Source organism: Haliotis cracherodii, unplaced genomic scaffold (assembly GCF_022045235.1).
Source record: "Haliotis cracherodii isolate W230 unplaced genomic scaffold, xgHalCrac1.p SCAF_4, whole genome shotgun sequence".
Taxonomy (NCBI): domain Eukaryota; kingdom Metazoa; phylum Mollusca; class Gastropoda; order Lepetellida; family Haliotidae; genus Haliotis; species Haliotis cracherodii.
The window spans coordinates 16,232-35,572 of NW_027266297.1; the positions used below are offsets into that span (position 1 = coordinate 16,232).

The 19,341-nt window shown below is 42.4% G+C and overlaps 1 protein-coding gene across 1 annotated transcript; it reads right to left on the minus strand.

The window, feature by feature from the left end:
• Window positions 1-3,306: 3,306 nt before the first annotated feature.
• On the minus strand, window positions 3,307-15,460 carry LOC139478335 (NXPE family member 3-like). Its single transcript, XM_071260757.1, has 3 exons — window positions 15,357-15,460; window positions 11,826-12,404; window positions 3,307-4,045 (listed from the first exon to the last, which is right to left on the minus strand). The coding sequence occupies exons 1-3, from the start codon at window positions 15,458-15,460 to the stop codon at window positions 3,307-3,309; spliced, it is 1,422 nt and encodes a 473-aa protein (XP_071116858.1).
• Between the last annotated feature and the right edge of the window lie 3,881 nt (window positions 15,461-19,341).

The window sequence follows — 19,341 nt, forward strand, 5'->3', positions numbered from 1 at the left end:
GGAGAAGATAAGAAAACTGACTGGAAGACTTATGTTGCTCCACTGGTTCACGCCTACAGTGCCACAAAGCATGAGAGTATAGGATACTCACCTTTCTACCTTATGTTTGGTCGATATGCACGCCTGCCTGTTGATGCTTTCCTTGGAGTCAAGAAGATTGGTGATGACCACACTACCACGACTGAATATATCAAACAAATTGAGAAAGAGATTAAACTTTGCTTATGAAAGTGCATCACGTGAAGCCCAAAGAGCTTGTCGACGTCATAAGAAAAAATATGATGCCAAAGTGCGCGCCCAAACTCTCCAACCTGGTGACAGTGTCCTTGTTCGTATTGTAGGACTTACTGGGAAACACAAGCTTGGTGATAAGTGGGGACGGGATGTGTTGCAAGTTGTAAACCAAACAAATAAGGATATCCCAGTATTGACCCTGCAACAGGAAGATGGCAAAGGACCGAAGAAGACACTTCATTGGAACATGCTCCTGCCACTTGTGTCAATACCAGTGGAACCAGTGTTTGGACATCAGAAAAACAATGAAAGAAAGGCAGGGACAAAGAAATCTGTATCCTTGAAGGTGAAAGAATACCAAGAACTGATGGAGTCAGAAGACGAAAATGACGAAGAAGTTTTTGTATTGTTACCAGATCCGATTAGTCTAACGGTGTCTCAGGTTACTGCATCCAATGGAACTAACTTTGGTCGAGATATCAAAGAAAGAACTGAAGCTAATAGAGAGGAATCCATGGACACAGTAGGAACTGTAATGGAGCTTAAAGACTCATTTCCTGCTGACACGTCTGCGGGACCAGCATCTAACAGTTCTCCAACACGCTATACTTCCAGCCCTCCTGAACAGTGATATGCTTCAGCGGAAGAGGAGCCCGGTACAACATATTCTCATGACAAGGATGTAGTTGCAGACTCCACTGATCATGTGTCAGAAGAGAACTCTCATATGGAGAGGCCTACCCGTGAAAGAGCTGACCGTTTGGGCTCAGAAATGGCGAATGGGTAACTGACTACAGTATATTTGCCAAACCATCTGTTTCCTTTCTGAGGATACATCATTGGCCGCTGGTATCTCAGAATCGTTTGAGGTTTTTTGTATAGTTGTGGTGTTAACTTTAAACGTTGTGGGCTCATAATGTGTGTAAGTAGTTGTATAAAGGTTTCACTTTTCTCTGTTTGGATGCTTCATCGCATTTAAATGTTGAGGACAACATTTCTCAAAGGGGGGGAGGTGTAGCCGGATTTATTTAGGGTTAGTTGCCAAGAGTTATCTGTTTCATTTTACGGACGCTTCATCTCTCAATCTTACTCCTGGTTGTCTTACAAGCAGTATCTCGTGCTAATACCTGGGGTGTAACATGGACACTTTCAAATGCCACTTTATGTCACGACATTGCCGAGGGAAGACATTCTTTCTTCCTCGACTCATCAATTCATGTAGATATGACTTATATATATTTACAGGTAATAAATCCTTTTATACCTCATCCGCACCGCCTCAGTTGCCTCAATTACATTGTTGGCAGAACCCGCGACATGTTCATTGTGTCACGTGTGTTGTGCACAGCCAGACAGATGTGTGCTCATAGTGTATCTAGAAATGTTCTTGTCCAGGACTTTATTGTGATTTAATCCATGTGCTGGTGTACAAGGTGTGGTGTGTGGCGGGAGTGAGGGAGGTGCATAAAAGTCTGACACGTGTTTCATGAAATGAGCAGGATACACATAATTATTATGCATGGAGATAATTCGCTCATCAGTTACACCTGTGGATAACCAGTATTGACTTTTAACATTCTTGAAGCATAAAGCATGAGTGAGTCCTTAAATTGGTTTAACGCCACTTGTACAAGTGTTTCAAGTAATGATTCTGATGTGTAAGGGACATTACCCTGGGCAACTACGTGCGACGCTTCAGACAACTTGGCGACCCTCATGAGGGGTTTCTGCAGGGTGCGTACTCTATTTATCATGTGCATCTACCTATGTCTTACATGGATTTCTTCTCTGTCAACATCCAAAAAACAAACATCCAAAAAGGATTCCCACTCTTTATGTACATGCTATCTTGAGCCAGCATAACTGTATAATTTCACTGATCTTGAAACATATCAACTGATGTATGTTTGAATGAAAGGACAAATTGTATGCCGTGTGTAAATATTGAGGTTGAGTCGGTGCATGCGTATCCTAGAAACAGATTAGAGATGTTCTCCACCGAATTGCGCCGCCTTCAGCGACTGGGTACCACGCATCACTGTAGAGTTCCACACAATAACGGATGTATCTGTACAATAAGACACATTAAAGGCATTCAGCGACTGGGTCCCAAGCATCACTGTAGAGATACACACAATAACGGATGTATCTGTACAACAAGACACATTAAAGGCATTCAACGACTGGGTCTCCCGCATCACTGTAGAGATACACACAATAACGGATGTATCTGTACAACAAGACACATTAAAGGCATTCAGCGACTGGGTCCCCAGCATCACTGTAGAGATCCACACAATAACGGATGTATCTGTACAACAAGACACATTAAAGGCATTCAGCGACTGGATGCCCCACATCACTGTAGAGATCCACACAATAACGGATGTATCTGTACAACAAGACACATTAAAGGCATTCAGCGACTGGGTCCCCCACATCACTGTAGAGATCCACACAATAACGGATGTATCTGTACAACAAGACACATTAAAGGCATTCAACGACTGGGTCCCACGCATCACTGTAGAGATCCACACAATAACGGATGTATCTGTACAACAAGACACATTAAAGGCATTCAACGACTGGGTACCACGCATCACTGTAGAGATCCACACAATAACGGATGTATCTGTACAACAAGACACATTAAAGGCATTCAGCGACTGGGTCCCCAGCATCACTGTAGAGATCCACACAATAACGGATGTATCTGTACAACAAGACACATTAAAGGCATTCAGCGACTGGGTACCACGCATCACTGTAGAGTTCCACACAATAACGGATGTATCTGTACAACAAGACACATTAAAGGCATTCAACGACTGGGTACCCAGCATCACTGTAGAGATACACACAATAACGGATGTATTTGTACAACAAGACACATTAAAGGCATTCAGCGACTGGGTCTCCCACATCACTGTAGAGATGCACACATTAACGGATGTATCTGTACAACAAGACACATTAAAGGCCTGCAGCGACTGGGTCCCACGCATCACTGTAGAGATGCACACATTAACGGATGTATCTGTACAACAAGACACATTAAAGGCTTGTCACTTACAGGTCAGTACAGGCATATCCGAGAAACAGTTTAGTTATTTGTTCCACGCCATCAGCATCAGGGTGGACATCCTCGAGATGCAGGGCGACACTCATGTCCCAGTAGTCGAGGTAAGCGACCTTGTGATACAGACTGCGGAACTCTTCCTTGACTATATCCGCGTAAGTTGGACCCCAGTACCCGCCAATAAACCGGTTCTTGGGACCAAACGAATGCGGCCCTTTAATGGCTACCACTACATCTGGGGCCCTCTGAAGCAGCCGTTTGACAGACTGTGCAACATGGCGGAGGTTGTTGCGGAGAACACTGGGGTGGTGGTACTGGAAGTGGGCGTAAAGGTGGATGAGGAGGATGTCACGTGACCCAGTCGGTACTTCGTCAATAGTGATATGGACGGGTCTCGCCACGCCACGCCCAGACTCAAAGAAATACAGAGGAAGCCCATGGGGGCTCCAGGACATGCTGAAGTTGCTGTCTTTACTTTCAGCCTCTGTGTATCGATGCCATTTTTTACCCACCCAGTCCAAGGTCACGAATGTCATGTTCAATCTCATGTGAATGTACGAGAACATCTGCCTGACAGTTGAGTCTCCAAACATCATCAGTCGTCGGTTTCTGAGACAGTGTCTGAGAGCAGTGTCGCCTGTAGGGTATGTACAGAGCATGTGGTGCCACTGTTGCTTGTGGAGGAACCCGATAGGAGAAGAGGCAGACCAGGAGGGCAAGAAGTCTCGCCTACCGCACAACGTGGCAGCCCTTACAGTCGAGGCTCCCTCTACTGAAATACATGGATGGTGGGTAAGAGGGCGTTCTACTGAAATACATGAATGGTGGGTAAGAGGGCGTTCTACTGAAATACATGAATGGTGGGTAAGAGGGCGTTCTACTGAAATACATGGATGCTGAGTAAGAGGGCTCTCTACTGAAATACACGGATGGTGGGTAAGAGCGCGCTCTACTGTAATACACGAATGGTGGGTAAGAGGGCGTTCTACTGTAATACACGGATGGTGGGTAAGAGGGCGTTCTACTGAAATACATGGATGGTAGGTAAGAGGGCGCTCTACTGAAATACATGGATGGTGGGTAAGAGGGCGCTCTACTGTAATACACGGATGGTGGGTAAGAGGGCGTTCTACTGTAATACACGGATGGTGGGTAAGAGGGCGTTCTACTGAAATACATGGATGGTGAGTGGCAGGGCGTTCTACTGAAATACATGGATGGTGGGTAAGAGGGCGTTATACTGAAATACATGGATGGTGGGTAAGAGGGCGTTCTACTGAAATACATGGATGGTGGGTAAGAGGGCGCTCTACTGAAATACATGGATGGTGGGTAAGAGGGCGTTCTACTGTAATACATGGGTAGTGGGTAAGAGGGTGTTCTACTGAAATACATGGATGGTGGGTAAGAGGGCGTTCTACTGAAATACATGGATGGTGGGTAAGAGGGCGCTCTACTGTAATACATGGATGGTGGGTAAGTGCGTGCTCTACTGAAATATACAGATGGTGAGTAAGAGGAGACTAATGAAATAGCGTGATCAGGCTCGCTGATCGATGCTCATGCTGTCAGTCACTTGATTGTGTCGTTCCTGCTCGATTTTTTACAGGTGGCCTTCTAATAGCTAGAATATTGCTGAGGGCGGCGATCAGCACAAATAAACATCGAATGAACCTGCGATAAGATCAGATAGGTACTACACAGGAATACGAGGATGACTTTCCGACAAAGATGAAATCAGACAGAGATGAAAACTTTCTTTGATATTGATACAAGAATACGATATGAATTGTCATGAAAGTTGTGATAAGCAAACAGTACCTTGCCCCCGATCACGCATACATTGTATGTCAATCTAAACAGGGTTCATACATTTTTTAATATGTTACATCTTTCCTTGCATTTTATACATTTATGACATAATTGGTAGGTTTCTCGGCGAGATGAAGCCGCCGGATACAAACGATATCCTGTGGGCTCATATGGTTATAGAGGTGCAAATATCAAAGGTCAAGTAGGGACTACTTTCTGTGTTAATAAATAAACCTGGCGTCGCTAATGTTATTCGGCGATCAGGTCAGACTTAACCATCGGGAATGTTGAGAAACTACTGGGATAATTGCTATGATTATCAAAAGAGTAATCTAATATGCTGAAAAACAGTATGTAACTGTGACGTAGCTAAGGCATTTGACAAGTTTTGGCAACATTGGAAAGGTAAATTGCGAACCAATTTTGCGAGGGCATTATAGATTAGTTACTACATCTAGGCCTCTGCGGCTTCCACATTTGTATTTGGCCGAAATATGTCCGATGTGTAACCTTGTTTCGTTTTGTCGCTGTGTGTACAACTGATTGCACTTCGTAACGTTATGACAGGACAGACCGACTGTCAACAACGTCTGACTGTGGCCGTGACATCTCGCGCGTAAACTAAGGTAACAGTAGCTTTCCTATGATAATGATAAAGGACATTTACTCTAGACAGACCGATCGATTGTCGGGAAAGGCAAGGTGAAGCAATTTTTGTAGGCAATTGTTACTGTCCAGGAAAAGTTGCAATCTCTGTCTCTCGCTCCCTTTATATCTCGATCTCTCTCTCCACAACATACCTGGTCTTACAGTAAGCTGCGCAGTAGATATAAACTTGCGTTTGGCTTTTCCTCTGAAATAAACAAAACGGGTGAAGAATTCGTCCTGACAGATTATTTCATAGTTAGGATGTGAAGGGTTAATTGACATTTAGTTGTTTGTAGGTTTATGGATCACGATTTCAAGGACGTTTCAAGGTGAAGGAAAGGACAGGAAAGGTTTTGAACACGCCCTCAGAAAGAAGTTAGTTTGCTGCACAAATGGATTTCATGTGCTCGAGTTTACTATGTATTGATGAAATACCTGATCGCCTATGAGTGACCACCATTAATGCAATGACAACGATAAGTAAGAAACGTACAGCTTTATGGATGACGACTTCTGGTTTATGGATGACCACTCGAAATTTTCTGCACCAGTGAGCAACGTTCCTATATTTATTCCTACACCGTTATCACCTTGGTCAATCTTATCGACCCAGAGTGATATCATTGTAAGCATATACATTGTAACCATAAACCAGAAGTTGTTCTCCATAAAGTTGTACGTATTGTACGTGTCATCTCGGCGCATAATGCACCACGTGGTTAAATGGTTGCTGGCGTCGTAAATCGGCAATCTTATTTGCATACAACTGTACTAGTCAGCCACTTAACACCGAATACATCGCGTTATCATATGTATACATACATGTCAGAATGATGAGATATGATTGGTCCACATGATCTTGATAAAACACTATGTATGCCGTTTTGGAGGGACATGAATTTCAGCGGACAATAAATCTCTTATACCCCGCCACGAGCAAGTCAGGCTTCACGTGGATTTCTGAGAGGCATAACAAATCCCTTATACCCCGCTTCGCTTCCATGGAAAAGCCGAGTCAATGAAAGTCATGTGACATAGCACAAGTTAAACTCAGCTCAATAGAACAGCCGTTTTCTATCAATTTTGAATTTGTTTTAAATATTTTACAATGTCGTATTAAAACATGTCGATAAGATAAATTCGTTGTAGCAGGATCACGCAGGATACATAGGGTTTATGCGTCCCTCGTTTGGGACACATAAAATCCCATGTACCCCGACTGATCCTGCTATGGTTATTATACCTCAAAATGAGTAGGGTATATATAGCGTAATGGGGTGTGCAGGATGTACTTCACATAGTTTCTATATTTTTCTATATCTTCCTTGGTGGGCATTTAGAAGTTGGAGTAGTATGTAAGGCTCAGAATTTATAGGTGACCAACTTCTTTATTTCAATTAAGAGCGACGTTTGGGTGTAGGTTCTAACACCGTTATCAAGCAAGTGGAGGATGAAACCAATCGGCAGCTCCCCTTCCTTAATGCACTTGTACAGAGAGGTAATAACGATAAACCCCAGACCACTGTTTAACGAAAAACCTACACACACAGATCAATACATTCACTATTCCTCCAACAGTGTATCTGGAGCAGACTAGGAGACGGGCTTTGACGGGGTCTTTGTGAATTTTTATGTTTGCCCGGGCATAGGTGGCTTAGGGTGAGGGTTGATGAGTTTTTAGTGGAGGGTTGGGCCGATTTCATTGCTGTCCCCAAGTTGGTTGAGTAACGTCTTGTGCTCCTTCTGTAGGCTGTTGGTGGGCTCCTTCTTTAGCTGCTTGAGGTGAAACATATAGGCCCTCCGAAACCCGAATTAAAATACGTCAAAGATGACTCGAAATCAGCTCTATCAGACCACATCCGTGACAACCCAAGCCACAGCATTCAGTGGGAGAGAGTCACAACCCTCGCCACCAACCTAAAAGACTTCAAGATCAGGAAACTACAAGAAGTCATAAACATTAAAAGACTCCAACCGTCAATCAACCGTGACCAAGGCTATCGCATATCCCTGGCGTACCATAAACTCATCAAAGACCCCAATCAGACATAATCCAGTTGTTTATATTACTTGCTTCATTCTTTGTTTATGTCACTGACTTCACCGGTTATTGTCGTTACTAATCTTGTGTGTACATAACAAGCTTCTTCACAGGTTTCGTACTTTAAACAACCCCCCGCGCCCACCAAGCTTAAACTGCACCGTCGTCAATCACCTAGGCCTCTGGGACTGACAAATATGAACTTGGAAATGGAGATGGCAGACTTATGTGCAGAAATTACAATTGTTAAGAGTACACCCAACTCTCAAGAGAACCAGCCCAGTTCTCTAAAGGGTCAGCCCAACCCAGTTGAAGAGAATACCTTCACTCTGGTCAACAGAAAAAAGGGCCCCCAAAACCAGCCAACATGACTTATAGAACTACAAACATAGAAAATATCGATTATAGTGCCCTACGGGCTCAAGGCATGCTTCAACGCAAGTACAATGTGTGAAGCCCATTTCTGGTGTCCCCTGCCGTGATATTGCTGGAATATTGCTAAAAGAGGCCTAAAACCATACCCACTGACTCACTCATTTAAACGCAAACAGCCTAAATCTAGACCATCCAAGGCTAAAATAGTACAGAAAAGACAAAGAAGTGTTTCATCAGAATCAAAGACACAACAGAACAGGAGACTACAAACCAAATGGGAAAAAAATTGTCTTTAGCGCAGACTTCTCCAAAGATCTTAATAAGATCCTAACAGCTCAAGATATTGCCAATGAGCTGAAGCACAAAAATATAATTAGAATAAATAAGTGTGAAAGAGGGTATTTTGTTGTCGGGGACAACCTTACAGAATCAACTGACATGCCCAAAAGCATAAACGGGATCAAACTAAAATGGGATACCCCACAGTGGCTCAGCAATGTCAGATGCGCTGGACGAAAATATGGACAAAAAGAGTAATGACGACCACCTTTACCATATTGTCGTGTCAAGCCCAAAAGAATGTCATTCAACCTACAATCCTGTCGGCGTTCAGTCAGGCAAAGAAAACACCAGCTCATGGTAAACAAAAGGCTCAGAACACAAAAAAAAGTTCATTGCCACGACATTGATACAAATTACAAGCAGAAAAATGAGTGTCAAAGCCAAAGTAACCTGCATCCTCAAACTGGCTTCCAAAATACTTCAATACAAAGGAACAAAGAAAGTTCCTAAATAGGGTATGCCCTTAAACTCAATAAGTGTTCATCTATAAACAATCATGGACTTGCCTTTATTACAGTGGAACACAAATGTCCTTAAGAGCCACAACTGAATGCACTCGTTAAATAACAGGTGATAAAGACCCATGTCATTACAGGAGACTAAACTCAACGAAAAAGCCAAATTCACACTACCTCGGTACACCCAATATAGAAAAGACAGAAAAAGATGTATGCCTGGCAACAAGGGTGGAGGACTAATCAGCCTTGTCCACGACAGCTGTACCTAACAAAATATCGAATCAAACGTAGGGAACTTTGAATCCCAAGTAATCTCCCTAAAAATGGAAAATGGCAATGAATTACGGATATCTAACATATACCACAGGGTCACCCATGAAATTCCACTTGCTTGATGACGGTGTTAGAACCTACACCGAAACGTCACTCTTAAATTGTAATAAAGAAATTATTCCTCCATAAATTCTTATCTTTACTTATGGAAGCCAGGGTTACGAAAAGGCTCATGCATCACCTTCAAACTGGCAACTGCATCAAACCTGATCACAGCAGCTTCAGGAAGGGACTTTCGTGTCTAGATCATATTCTAAGACTGGAAAATGAAATAAAAAAGGCTCAAATAAACAGACAATACCTAGCCGCAGTATTTCTGGGCTTCAGCAAAGCCTTCAACATGGTATGGCATGACAGGCTCGGAGTAGAAGGAAAGGGAACATGGCAAACTTCATAGACAGCTTCCTGCTATCGCTATCAGTTAAAATAGGGAAGAATCAATCTGATACTATGTCACTGGACAATGGCACGCCACAAGGCAGTATTATAAGCCCAACCCTGTTTAACGTCATGATCAATGATCTTTTTGATCATGTCAACTCTCCTACCAAAACTTCTAAATTCAATGATGACTGAGCAATATGGGTAAAGCACAGAGATATGTCACAAATCAGAAAAAACTCCAGTCAGCCCTGGATGGAGTAGATCAATGGTGCAATAAATGGGGATTTACCCTTTCAAGTAAAAAAAAAACTGTTGGAGTTCTATTCAAACGTGGGGAAAAAGATGCTATGATACCCCGTGTCTCCATCAAAAGCAAACCATTCAACTTCGAAAAATATGCAATATTTCTTGGAGTGATCCTTGATCAACACCTCACTTAGCGCAAACATATAGAATATGTGGAAAACAGATGATGGCAAAAGGCCTGAAGGTATTACGGGCAATTTCAGGCACCTCTTGGGGCACATGGAGGGACACCTAACTGGACCTCAACAAATCACTTATCAGATAAAAAAAAGATTATGGTTGTGAGGCCTTTCACTCAGCATCAATACTCGTAGCTCGGAAAAATCCCTCACTAAAGCCATCTGGGATATTAGTACGTGAACATATCCGAAGTCACAATTGTGACGACATTCAGCCTCCACAAAGTCACTACAAAGGGTAACACCCTCCCTGGATTTTTAAAAACTCCCAAAGTTGACACTGCTTTAACATCAGAAGTCACTAAAAAGGAAAACCCAACCCTACTACGACCAGTAGCTATCTGGGACAGCTGGGCCCATATATACACTGATGGATCCAAGAATCATTTCAACAACAGTGCTGGTTACGGAATCCATATCCACAGTTCCGAACCCAAAGCACATTCGGTCCGCCTGCCTGATGGTGAGTCAGTATTCACGGCTGAATTGGAGGCAATTCATCATGCACTCAAACTCATACTGGAACTTCCGGAAGCAAAGGCAGTCATCCTATCAGACTCGCTAAGTGCACTTCAAGCCATCATTGGCAGAAACTCAAACTCCAGGTGAAACACAGTCAACAATATTTTATATCAATATACAAAAACTATCAGACCAACAGGTGGAGCTGTGTTTGATCACCTCTCACATAGATATTCAAGGAGATGAAAACGCAGACTCACTGGCGAAGCTAGCTCTAGACAAAGCGGCTTATTCCCTTTAGTTACCTAGAGATAAAAAGCAAAATCAAAGCCTCCACAGCCCAAAGATGGCAAGCCGAATGGTACGCAAGTATGATCAGTAGATGGCTATACAAAAATCAACCCAAGATCCAACAAAAGCCAAACTCATACTCAAATGAAAGAAAAATTGAAATTGTCATCCCACGGCTCAGACTCGGTCACAAAAAGCACTATGACAAGGTTTGTTGATCATGCAATCAGGCTGAACCCATTGCTGACATGTTACTGGAATGTCAAGACCACGCCCCAGCCTGGGCTAGATTAAAACAAGAATTGCAGTTAGATCTGCTATATGTCATAGATCTCCTCAAGCCAAGAGATGCAATAGCGAAGGCCAAATTAACTTTATTTTTGAGTGATGGACATCTACTTCAACGTATATAAACAGAGCAGCCTATGATAAAAAGGAAATTATATCAATATACGAAAATAGAAATCATATCAATACAAAAACAGAAATTATTTGAATACCAAACTCACAATAGATATGTATACCCTACTCACACACAAGAGTCCCAAAGAGGGACAGGTCAGCCGAAACTGCTTAGGCAGAAGGCGACCTCTTAAACACTTAATGCAACAACAACAACAACAACAACATATGTATATCACTTGCTTGATAACGGTGTTAGAACCAAAACCGAAACGTCGCTATTAATTGTGATAAAGAAGTTGTTCATCCATAGATTCTTAGCGTTACTATATATTTCTATAATGTTTCCTACTCACAGAAGAAAGACTTGATCCAGGACTTTATCTCTAAAACTCGGAAACGTTTCATACGATATTGTTGAAACTTTTGTCCAGTCCGAGCACAGCAACCCGGGTGTGATCGGCTTCACGCAGTACCATGGCATCCCGTAGTTCTCGGCAGTGAGGTTACACAGTCTTTGACCCGGAAAAGGAGCAGGGGACGGATAGGCGAGAGTTGTTTCCCTTAACGCCTCAAGCTCGAAAACACACGTCAAATTCATTGACGTCCGAAAACCATTTATCAGTTGATACGTCATAGCAAATGATTCCCTTGTACAGAGGATGTTCGCCACGATGGTGCAACTTCCGGTCCACATGGCGCGGAGGATGCCGGTATAGCTTCCGTTATGGTGGTCAATGATACGTCCGGCTGAAGATGCGCCGTTCTGACCATCCATGGAGACTGTCAGGATGTCGCCTCCACGGTGCAGGGGTCTCTTGAAAGCGTCGTACAGCAAGATCTTAACTTTCACCGTCTCCCCAAGGTTGTAGACTGTCTTGCTGGAAGTGTGGACAACACGTGACTGGACCTCAGATGGGAGTCGGTTGAGGTCATAGGTCAGAGGCTCCTTCAACAGTTTAGACTCGGTCATCTGGGACATGTATGGAAGGCCGTCTGCGTCATCATGCCATGAAACATGTGTCTTGGAGAAAGTTGACAGTGCGAGATTCAACCTGTAATATACATAGAAATATGAATGGCACAAGTTTGGACAGTATATATTGCATGCTACACATGTAGAACGTGGTGTATCATAATCACTACCATCAGGATATGAACGTGCTGTATGACAATCACTACCATCAGGATATGAACGTGCTGTATAATAATCACTGCCATCAGGATATGCACGTTCTGTATGATAATCACTGTCATCAGGATAAGATGGTGTTGTATGATAATCACTGCTATCAGGATATGAACGTGCTGTATGATAATCACTGCTATCAGGATATGAACGTGATGTATGATAATCACTGCTATATGAACGTACTGAATGATAATCACTGCCATCAGGATATGAACGTGATATTTGATAATCACTGCTATATGAACGTACTGAATGATAATCACTGCTATCAGGATATGAACGTGCTGTATGATAATCACTGCTATCAGGATATGAACATGCTGCGTGACAATCACTACCATCAGGATATGAACGTGCTGTATGACAGTCACTACCATCAGGATATGAACGTGCTCTATGACAATCACTACCATCAGGAAATGAACGTGCTGTATGACAATCACTACCATCAGGATATGAACGTGCTGTATAATAATCACTGCTATCAGGATATGAACGTGCTGTATGACAATCACTGCCATCAGGATGTCAACGTGCTGTATGATAATCACTGCCTTTGGGATATGAACGTGATGTATGATAATGACTGCTATATGAACGTACTGAATGATAATCACTGCTATCAGGATATGAACGTGATATTTGATAATCACTGCTATATGAACGAAATGAATGATAATGACTGCTATCAGGATATGAACGTGCTGTACGATAATCAGTGCTATCAGGATATGAACGTGCTGTATGATGATAACTTTCATCATGATATGAACGTGCTGTATGAAAATCACTGCCATCAGGATATGAACGTGCTGTAGAATGATAACTGTCATCAGGATATGAACGTTCTGTATAATAATCACTGCCATCATGATATGAACGTTCTGTATAATAATCACTGCCATAATGAAATGAATGTGCTGTATAATAATCACTGCCATCATGATATGAATGTGCTGTATAATAATCACTGCAATCAGGATATGTACGTGCTGTATAATAATCACTGCCATCATGCTATGAATGTGCTGTATAATAATCACTGCCATCATGATATTAACGTGCTGTATAATAATCACTGCCATCATGTTATGAATGTGCTGTATAATAATCACTGCCATCATGATATGAACGTTCTGTATAATAATCACTGCCATCATGATATGAACGTGCTGTATAATAATCACTGCCATCATGATATGAACGTGCTGTATGATTATCACTGCCATCATGATATTAACGTGCTGTATAATAATCACTGCCATCATGATATGAACGTGCTGTATGATTATCACTGCCATCATGATATTAACGTGCTGTATGATTATCACTGCAATCAGGATATGTACGTGCTGTATAATAATCACTGCCATCGTGTTATGAATGTGCTACATGATAATCCCTGCTGTAGTGATATGAACGTGCTGTATGATAATAACTGTCATCAGGATATAAACGTCCTGTATGATTATCACTGCCATCATGATATTAACGTGCTGTATGATTATCACTGCAATCAGGATATGTACGTGCTGTATAATAATCACTGCCATCATGATATGAATGTGCTGTATAATAATCACTGCCATCATGATATTAACGTGCTGTATAATAATCACTGCCATCATGTTATGAATGTGCTGTATAATAATCACTGACATCATGATATGAACGTTCTGTATAATAATCACTGCCATCATGATATGAACGTGCTGTATAATAATCACTGCCATCATGATATGAACGTGCTGTATGATTATCACTGCCATCATGATATTAACGTGCTGTATGATTATCACTGCAATCAGGATATGTACGTGCTGTATAATAATCACTGCCATCGAGTTATGAATGTGCTACATGATAATCACTGCTGTAGTGATATTAACGTGCTGTATGATAATAACTGTCATCAGGATATAAACGTCCTGTATGATTATGACTGCCATCATGATATTAACGTCCTGTATGATTATCACTGCCATCATGATATGAATGTGCTGTATAATAATCACTGCCATCATGTTATGAATGTGCTACATGATAATCACTGCCATCATGTTATGAATGTGCTGTATAATAATCACTGCCATCATGATATGAACGTTCTGTATAATAATCACTGCCATCATGCTATGAACGTTTTGTATAATAATCACTGCCATCATGATAAGAACGTGCTGTATAATAATCACTGCCATCATGATATGAATGTTCTACATGATAATCACTGCTGAAGGGATATTAACGTGATGTATGATAATAACTGTAATCAAGATATGAACGTGCTGTATGATAATCACTGCTAACAGGATACGAACGTGATGTATGACAATCACTACCATCAGGATATGAACGTGCTGTATGACAATCACTACCATCAGGATATGAACGTGCTGTATGACAATCACTACCATCAGGATATGAACGTGCTCTATGACAGTCACTACCATAAGGATATGAACGTGCTCTATGACAGTCACTACCATCATGATATGAACGTGCTGTATGACAATCACTACCATCAGGATGTCAACGTGCTGTTTGATTGTAGTAGTATGTAATTATGTATATATCATGAAGTGTATTTGAATGTCAGTTCTTATTTTAATACCATACACAATTATGGGCCGGAATATTTGGAATGCACTCAGAATGCAGTCAACTTTTAGAATGCACTTCGAATATGCAGGAATAAACAAAGACTTTTCATTCCGACGGCATTCCAACTCATTCTGCCTCTAGGGTGACTAGGGTTTTAGTCTTCAGTGAGTGAAGAGTGGACTTCGCCGACACACTGTTACCGGGGACGTACCTCGTATAGGCTGCACGCAGCTTGTAGACCAGGACCGCACTGAATAGCAACACACAGCCAACGACCAGCATGGCAGATACCTTGGACTGACGGGACCGCTGCATTGTCGTCATCTGAAACAAGATACCCCAGGTGGCGAGTAACAACTGCTACTGCTCCTACTGCTACTGCTACACCTGCTGCTACTACTACTACCACTACCACTACCACTACCACTACCACTACCACAACTACAACTACTACTACTACTACTAATACTACAACTACTACCACTACTACCACTACCACTACTACTACTACAACTACTACAACTACAACAACAACAAGTACAAATACAACTACTACTACAACTACTACTACTGCTACTGCTACACCTGCTGCTACTACTACTACCACTACCACTACCACTACCACTACCACAACTACAACTACTACTACTACTACTACTACTACTACTACTACTACTACTACTACTACTACTACAACTACTACCACTACTACCACTACCACTACTACTACTACAACTACTACAACTACAACAACAACAAGTACAAATACAACTACTACTACAACTACTACTACTGCTACTGCTACACCTGCTGCTACCACTACTACCACTAGCACTACTACTACTACCACTACCACAACTACAACTACCACTACTACTACTACCACTACTACAACTACAACTACAACAACAACAACAAGTACAACTACTACTACTACTACTACAACTACTACTACTACTACTACTACAACTACTACTACTACTACTACTACTACAACTACTACTATTACTACTACTACTACTACTTCGGGCTCGCTGTCTTGGTTGATGCATGTCATCGTATCCCAATTACGTGGATCGATGCGCATTATGTCAATCACTGGATTGTCTTTCCAGACTCGATTTGTTTACAGACAGCCGTCATATACCTGGAATATTACTAGGGGCGACGTTAAACAACAAACAAATAACTACTGCTATTACTGCTACTACTTAAACAACTACTATTATTACTGCTTCTACTACTATTACTACTACTATTACTACCACTACTACTATTACTACTGCTGCTACTATAGCTACTACTACTGCTGCTGCTACTACAACTACTTATACTAATACTATTGCTAATACTACTACTGTTGCTGCTACTACTACGACAGACCCGTGAAGATCAGAGTTAGAATTGGTCTTCAGCTTGTCGTAAGAGGCGCTGATTTGGTCGATGCATGTCATTAAATCTCAATTGCGTGGATCGATAATAAGCAACAAACAATCAAACGGCGTTGGGACAGCCACGTGGGTAGCGTGTCGGCCCAGTGTAGGACAGTTCCCTGGGTCGAATACCGCGGCCGGCTCATTGCCTGAGGCGAATTTTATTGGTACCCATCTGTGTGCAAGGTTAAGGAATGTTAAGGGATGTTTACAGTAAACACCTTCGCCTCGCCTCGAAAAAATTCAAGAACTGACACTTGGTACTTTTGTTTGATGAACTAGTACATGCCAACACAGTACCCACATGTTGCGTCTTCGTATGCTGAGAATAACGGAAAATCACTTCATTGTAATGTGCTTGAATGCACTGTATAACGAAACAAAGTGCTACAACTACTACTACTGCTGCTGCTGCTGCTTCTACTACTACTACTACTACTACTACTAAAGCTACTGCTGCTGCTGCTTCTACTACTACTACTACTTCTAAAGCTACTGCTACTGCTGCTGCTACTACTACTACTACTACTACTACTTCTAAAGCTACTGCTACTGCTGCTGCTGCTGCTTCTACTACTACTACTACTACTACTACTACTAAAGCTACTGCTGCTGCTGCTTCTACTACTACTACTACTACTACTTCTAAAGCTACTGCTACTGCTGCTGCTACTACTACTACTACTACTGCTACTACTACTACTACTAAATCTACTGCTACTGCTGCTGCTGCTACTACTACTACTACTACTACTACTGCTACTACTACTACTACTAAAGCTACTGCTACTGCTGCTGCTGCTACTACTACTACTACTACTACTGCTACTACTACTACTACTAAAGCTACTGCTACTGCTGCTGCTGCTACTACTACTACTACTACTGCTACTACTACTACTACTAAAGCTACTGCTACTGCTGCTGCTGCTACTACTACTACTACTACTACTGCTACTACTACTACTACTAAAGCTACTGCTGCTGCTGCTGCTGCTGCTGCTACTACTACTACTACTAAAGCTACTGCTACTACTACTACTACTAAAGCTACTGCTACTGCTGCTGCTGCTGCTGCTGCTACTACTACTACTACTCTGCTGTTACTATTACTACTGCTACTGCTTCTGCTATAACCTCTACTACCACTACTATTATTCCTGCTATTATACTTATATAGAAAAGTAAGTACTGTTCTCTCCTAGCTGCACTGTTGTAGAGAGGAAAGGTGGATCATGTTCCGTGTCTTGATGAGAAGATATGCCCATGCTTATAGGGAGTTGAACATAGGAATACAGTGCCCAAGGAGAGACGTGTAAGGAATCATTACCATCGATTAAGGTACAATAGGAAAAGCTGTACTATGATAGGAGGAACTGTGGACCGCGCCATAGAGTGACTGAGTTATGGTTAACGCTGCTTTGATCATTACTCCAGTTATATCACGGCGTGTCAATTTGATGTTGGAGGAAAGCCCGATGTGATGCGGGTCTCAATTTGGAACCTATTAGCACGGGTATTGTGCTGACAACATAGAAACCTAAACGGGGCGAACCGGGATTGGCACCCACAATCATAGGTTTGTTGTGTGCCCAAGGGACGCAACTCTGCACAGAGACTAGCGGCATCGCAAACGTCTGGGCCACCCATGACCGCCTCCATGGTGCAGTGATAGAGCGTCCGCCAGGAGAGCGGAAAGTTCGGGGTTCGATCCACGGTCGCGTCATACCAAAAGACGTTAAAAGATTGTACTTGTTGTTACCCTGTCTGGCGTTCGGCAATATGATGGTTAAACAAGGACTGGTCGGCTCGGAGTCAGCGCGCTGTGTCTGAGTAGGGTATTCATGTTAAACTTCTAGCACTATAAATCGGCATCAATCGGGACTAGTACAAGCAGCCTAACACACAAACACATGTGCATGCTCGTCGCTATATAAGTGCAATAATGTTGGATCCTATATCACCTCACCTCCCTAGGCTACCCATGCCCAAATGGAGAGAGCGCTCGCGTTTCCTTACATTACACAAAGTAAGGTAACAAGCTACTACATTGTATATTAATTTGTGTTCTTGTCACTAATATGTATTTATAAATGTTACTATCGAAAACCGAAAGAGACATACCTGTGTTGGAATACTGTGTGGTCCACGTCCCCGAAGTCAGGCGTCTGACGGCTGGGACAAGACTGTGTGGCAGGCGCGGGTCCAGGTGAAAACCTTGTTGTATCGGCTGCGAGTCAACTCAGTGATTTTATGAGTGCACCAGCGGGGGTGCCCCCACCCCCACCCCTCCTGTGTGATGGCAGCAGCTGCCTGGATGCCAGCTTGTTACACTGTTTACCCCGGGGAGGATTAGGACTCAGTGTTCACCCCCACCCCTCCTGTGTGATGCCAGCTTGTTACACTGTTTACCCCGGAGAGGATTAGGACTCAGTGTTCTACGTCCAGTAAGCTTGACAGATTAGACTGTGTCACAGTCCCCGATCCCTAGTGCCTTGCCTCCCTAATCCGTCTAGACTTTACGCAGGTTCGGGTCCTTTTCAAATAAAATGGAGTTGTTTGTTTCTATCAAAATTATATTTTTTCCAGAGACTTAGTGTCAGTCTAATGTGAGCCTCTCAACCACTTGGAATCCTGACCAGAGTGTATATATGTTACACCAAATCTGTGCAACTGCCCATTGCGTGCATAAGTTCTACAATGTTATTCACAGAAGTCAAAAGGTTATTTTATAAGGATCAATTCACCAAGTTATTTTACAAA

Excerpts from the sequence above, each read along its gene's own strand:
- LOC139478335 (XM_071260757.1), bottom strand. The coding sequence starts at position 15,460 with ATGCAGCGGTCCCGTCAGTCCAAGGTATCTGCCATGCTGGTCGTTGGC. Across the intron at positions 12,405-15,356 it reads CTGCGTGCAGCCTATACGAG|GTTGAATCTCGCACTGTCAA; the intron begins GTACGTCCCCGG and ends TGTATATTACAG. Across the intron at positions 4,046-11,825 it reads GAGAACTACGGGATGCCATG|GCGAGACTTCTTGCCCTCCT; the intron begins GTACTGCGTGAA and ends GTTGTGCGGTAG.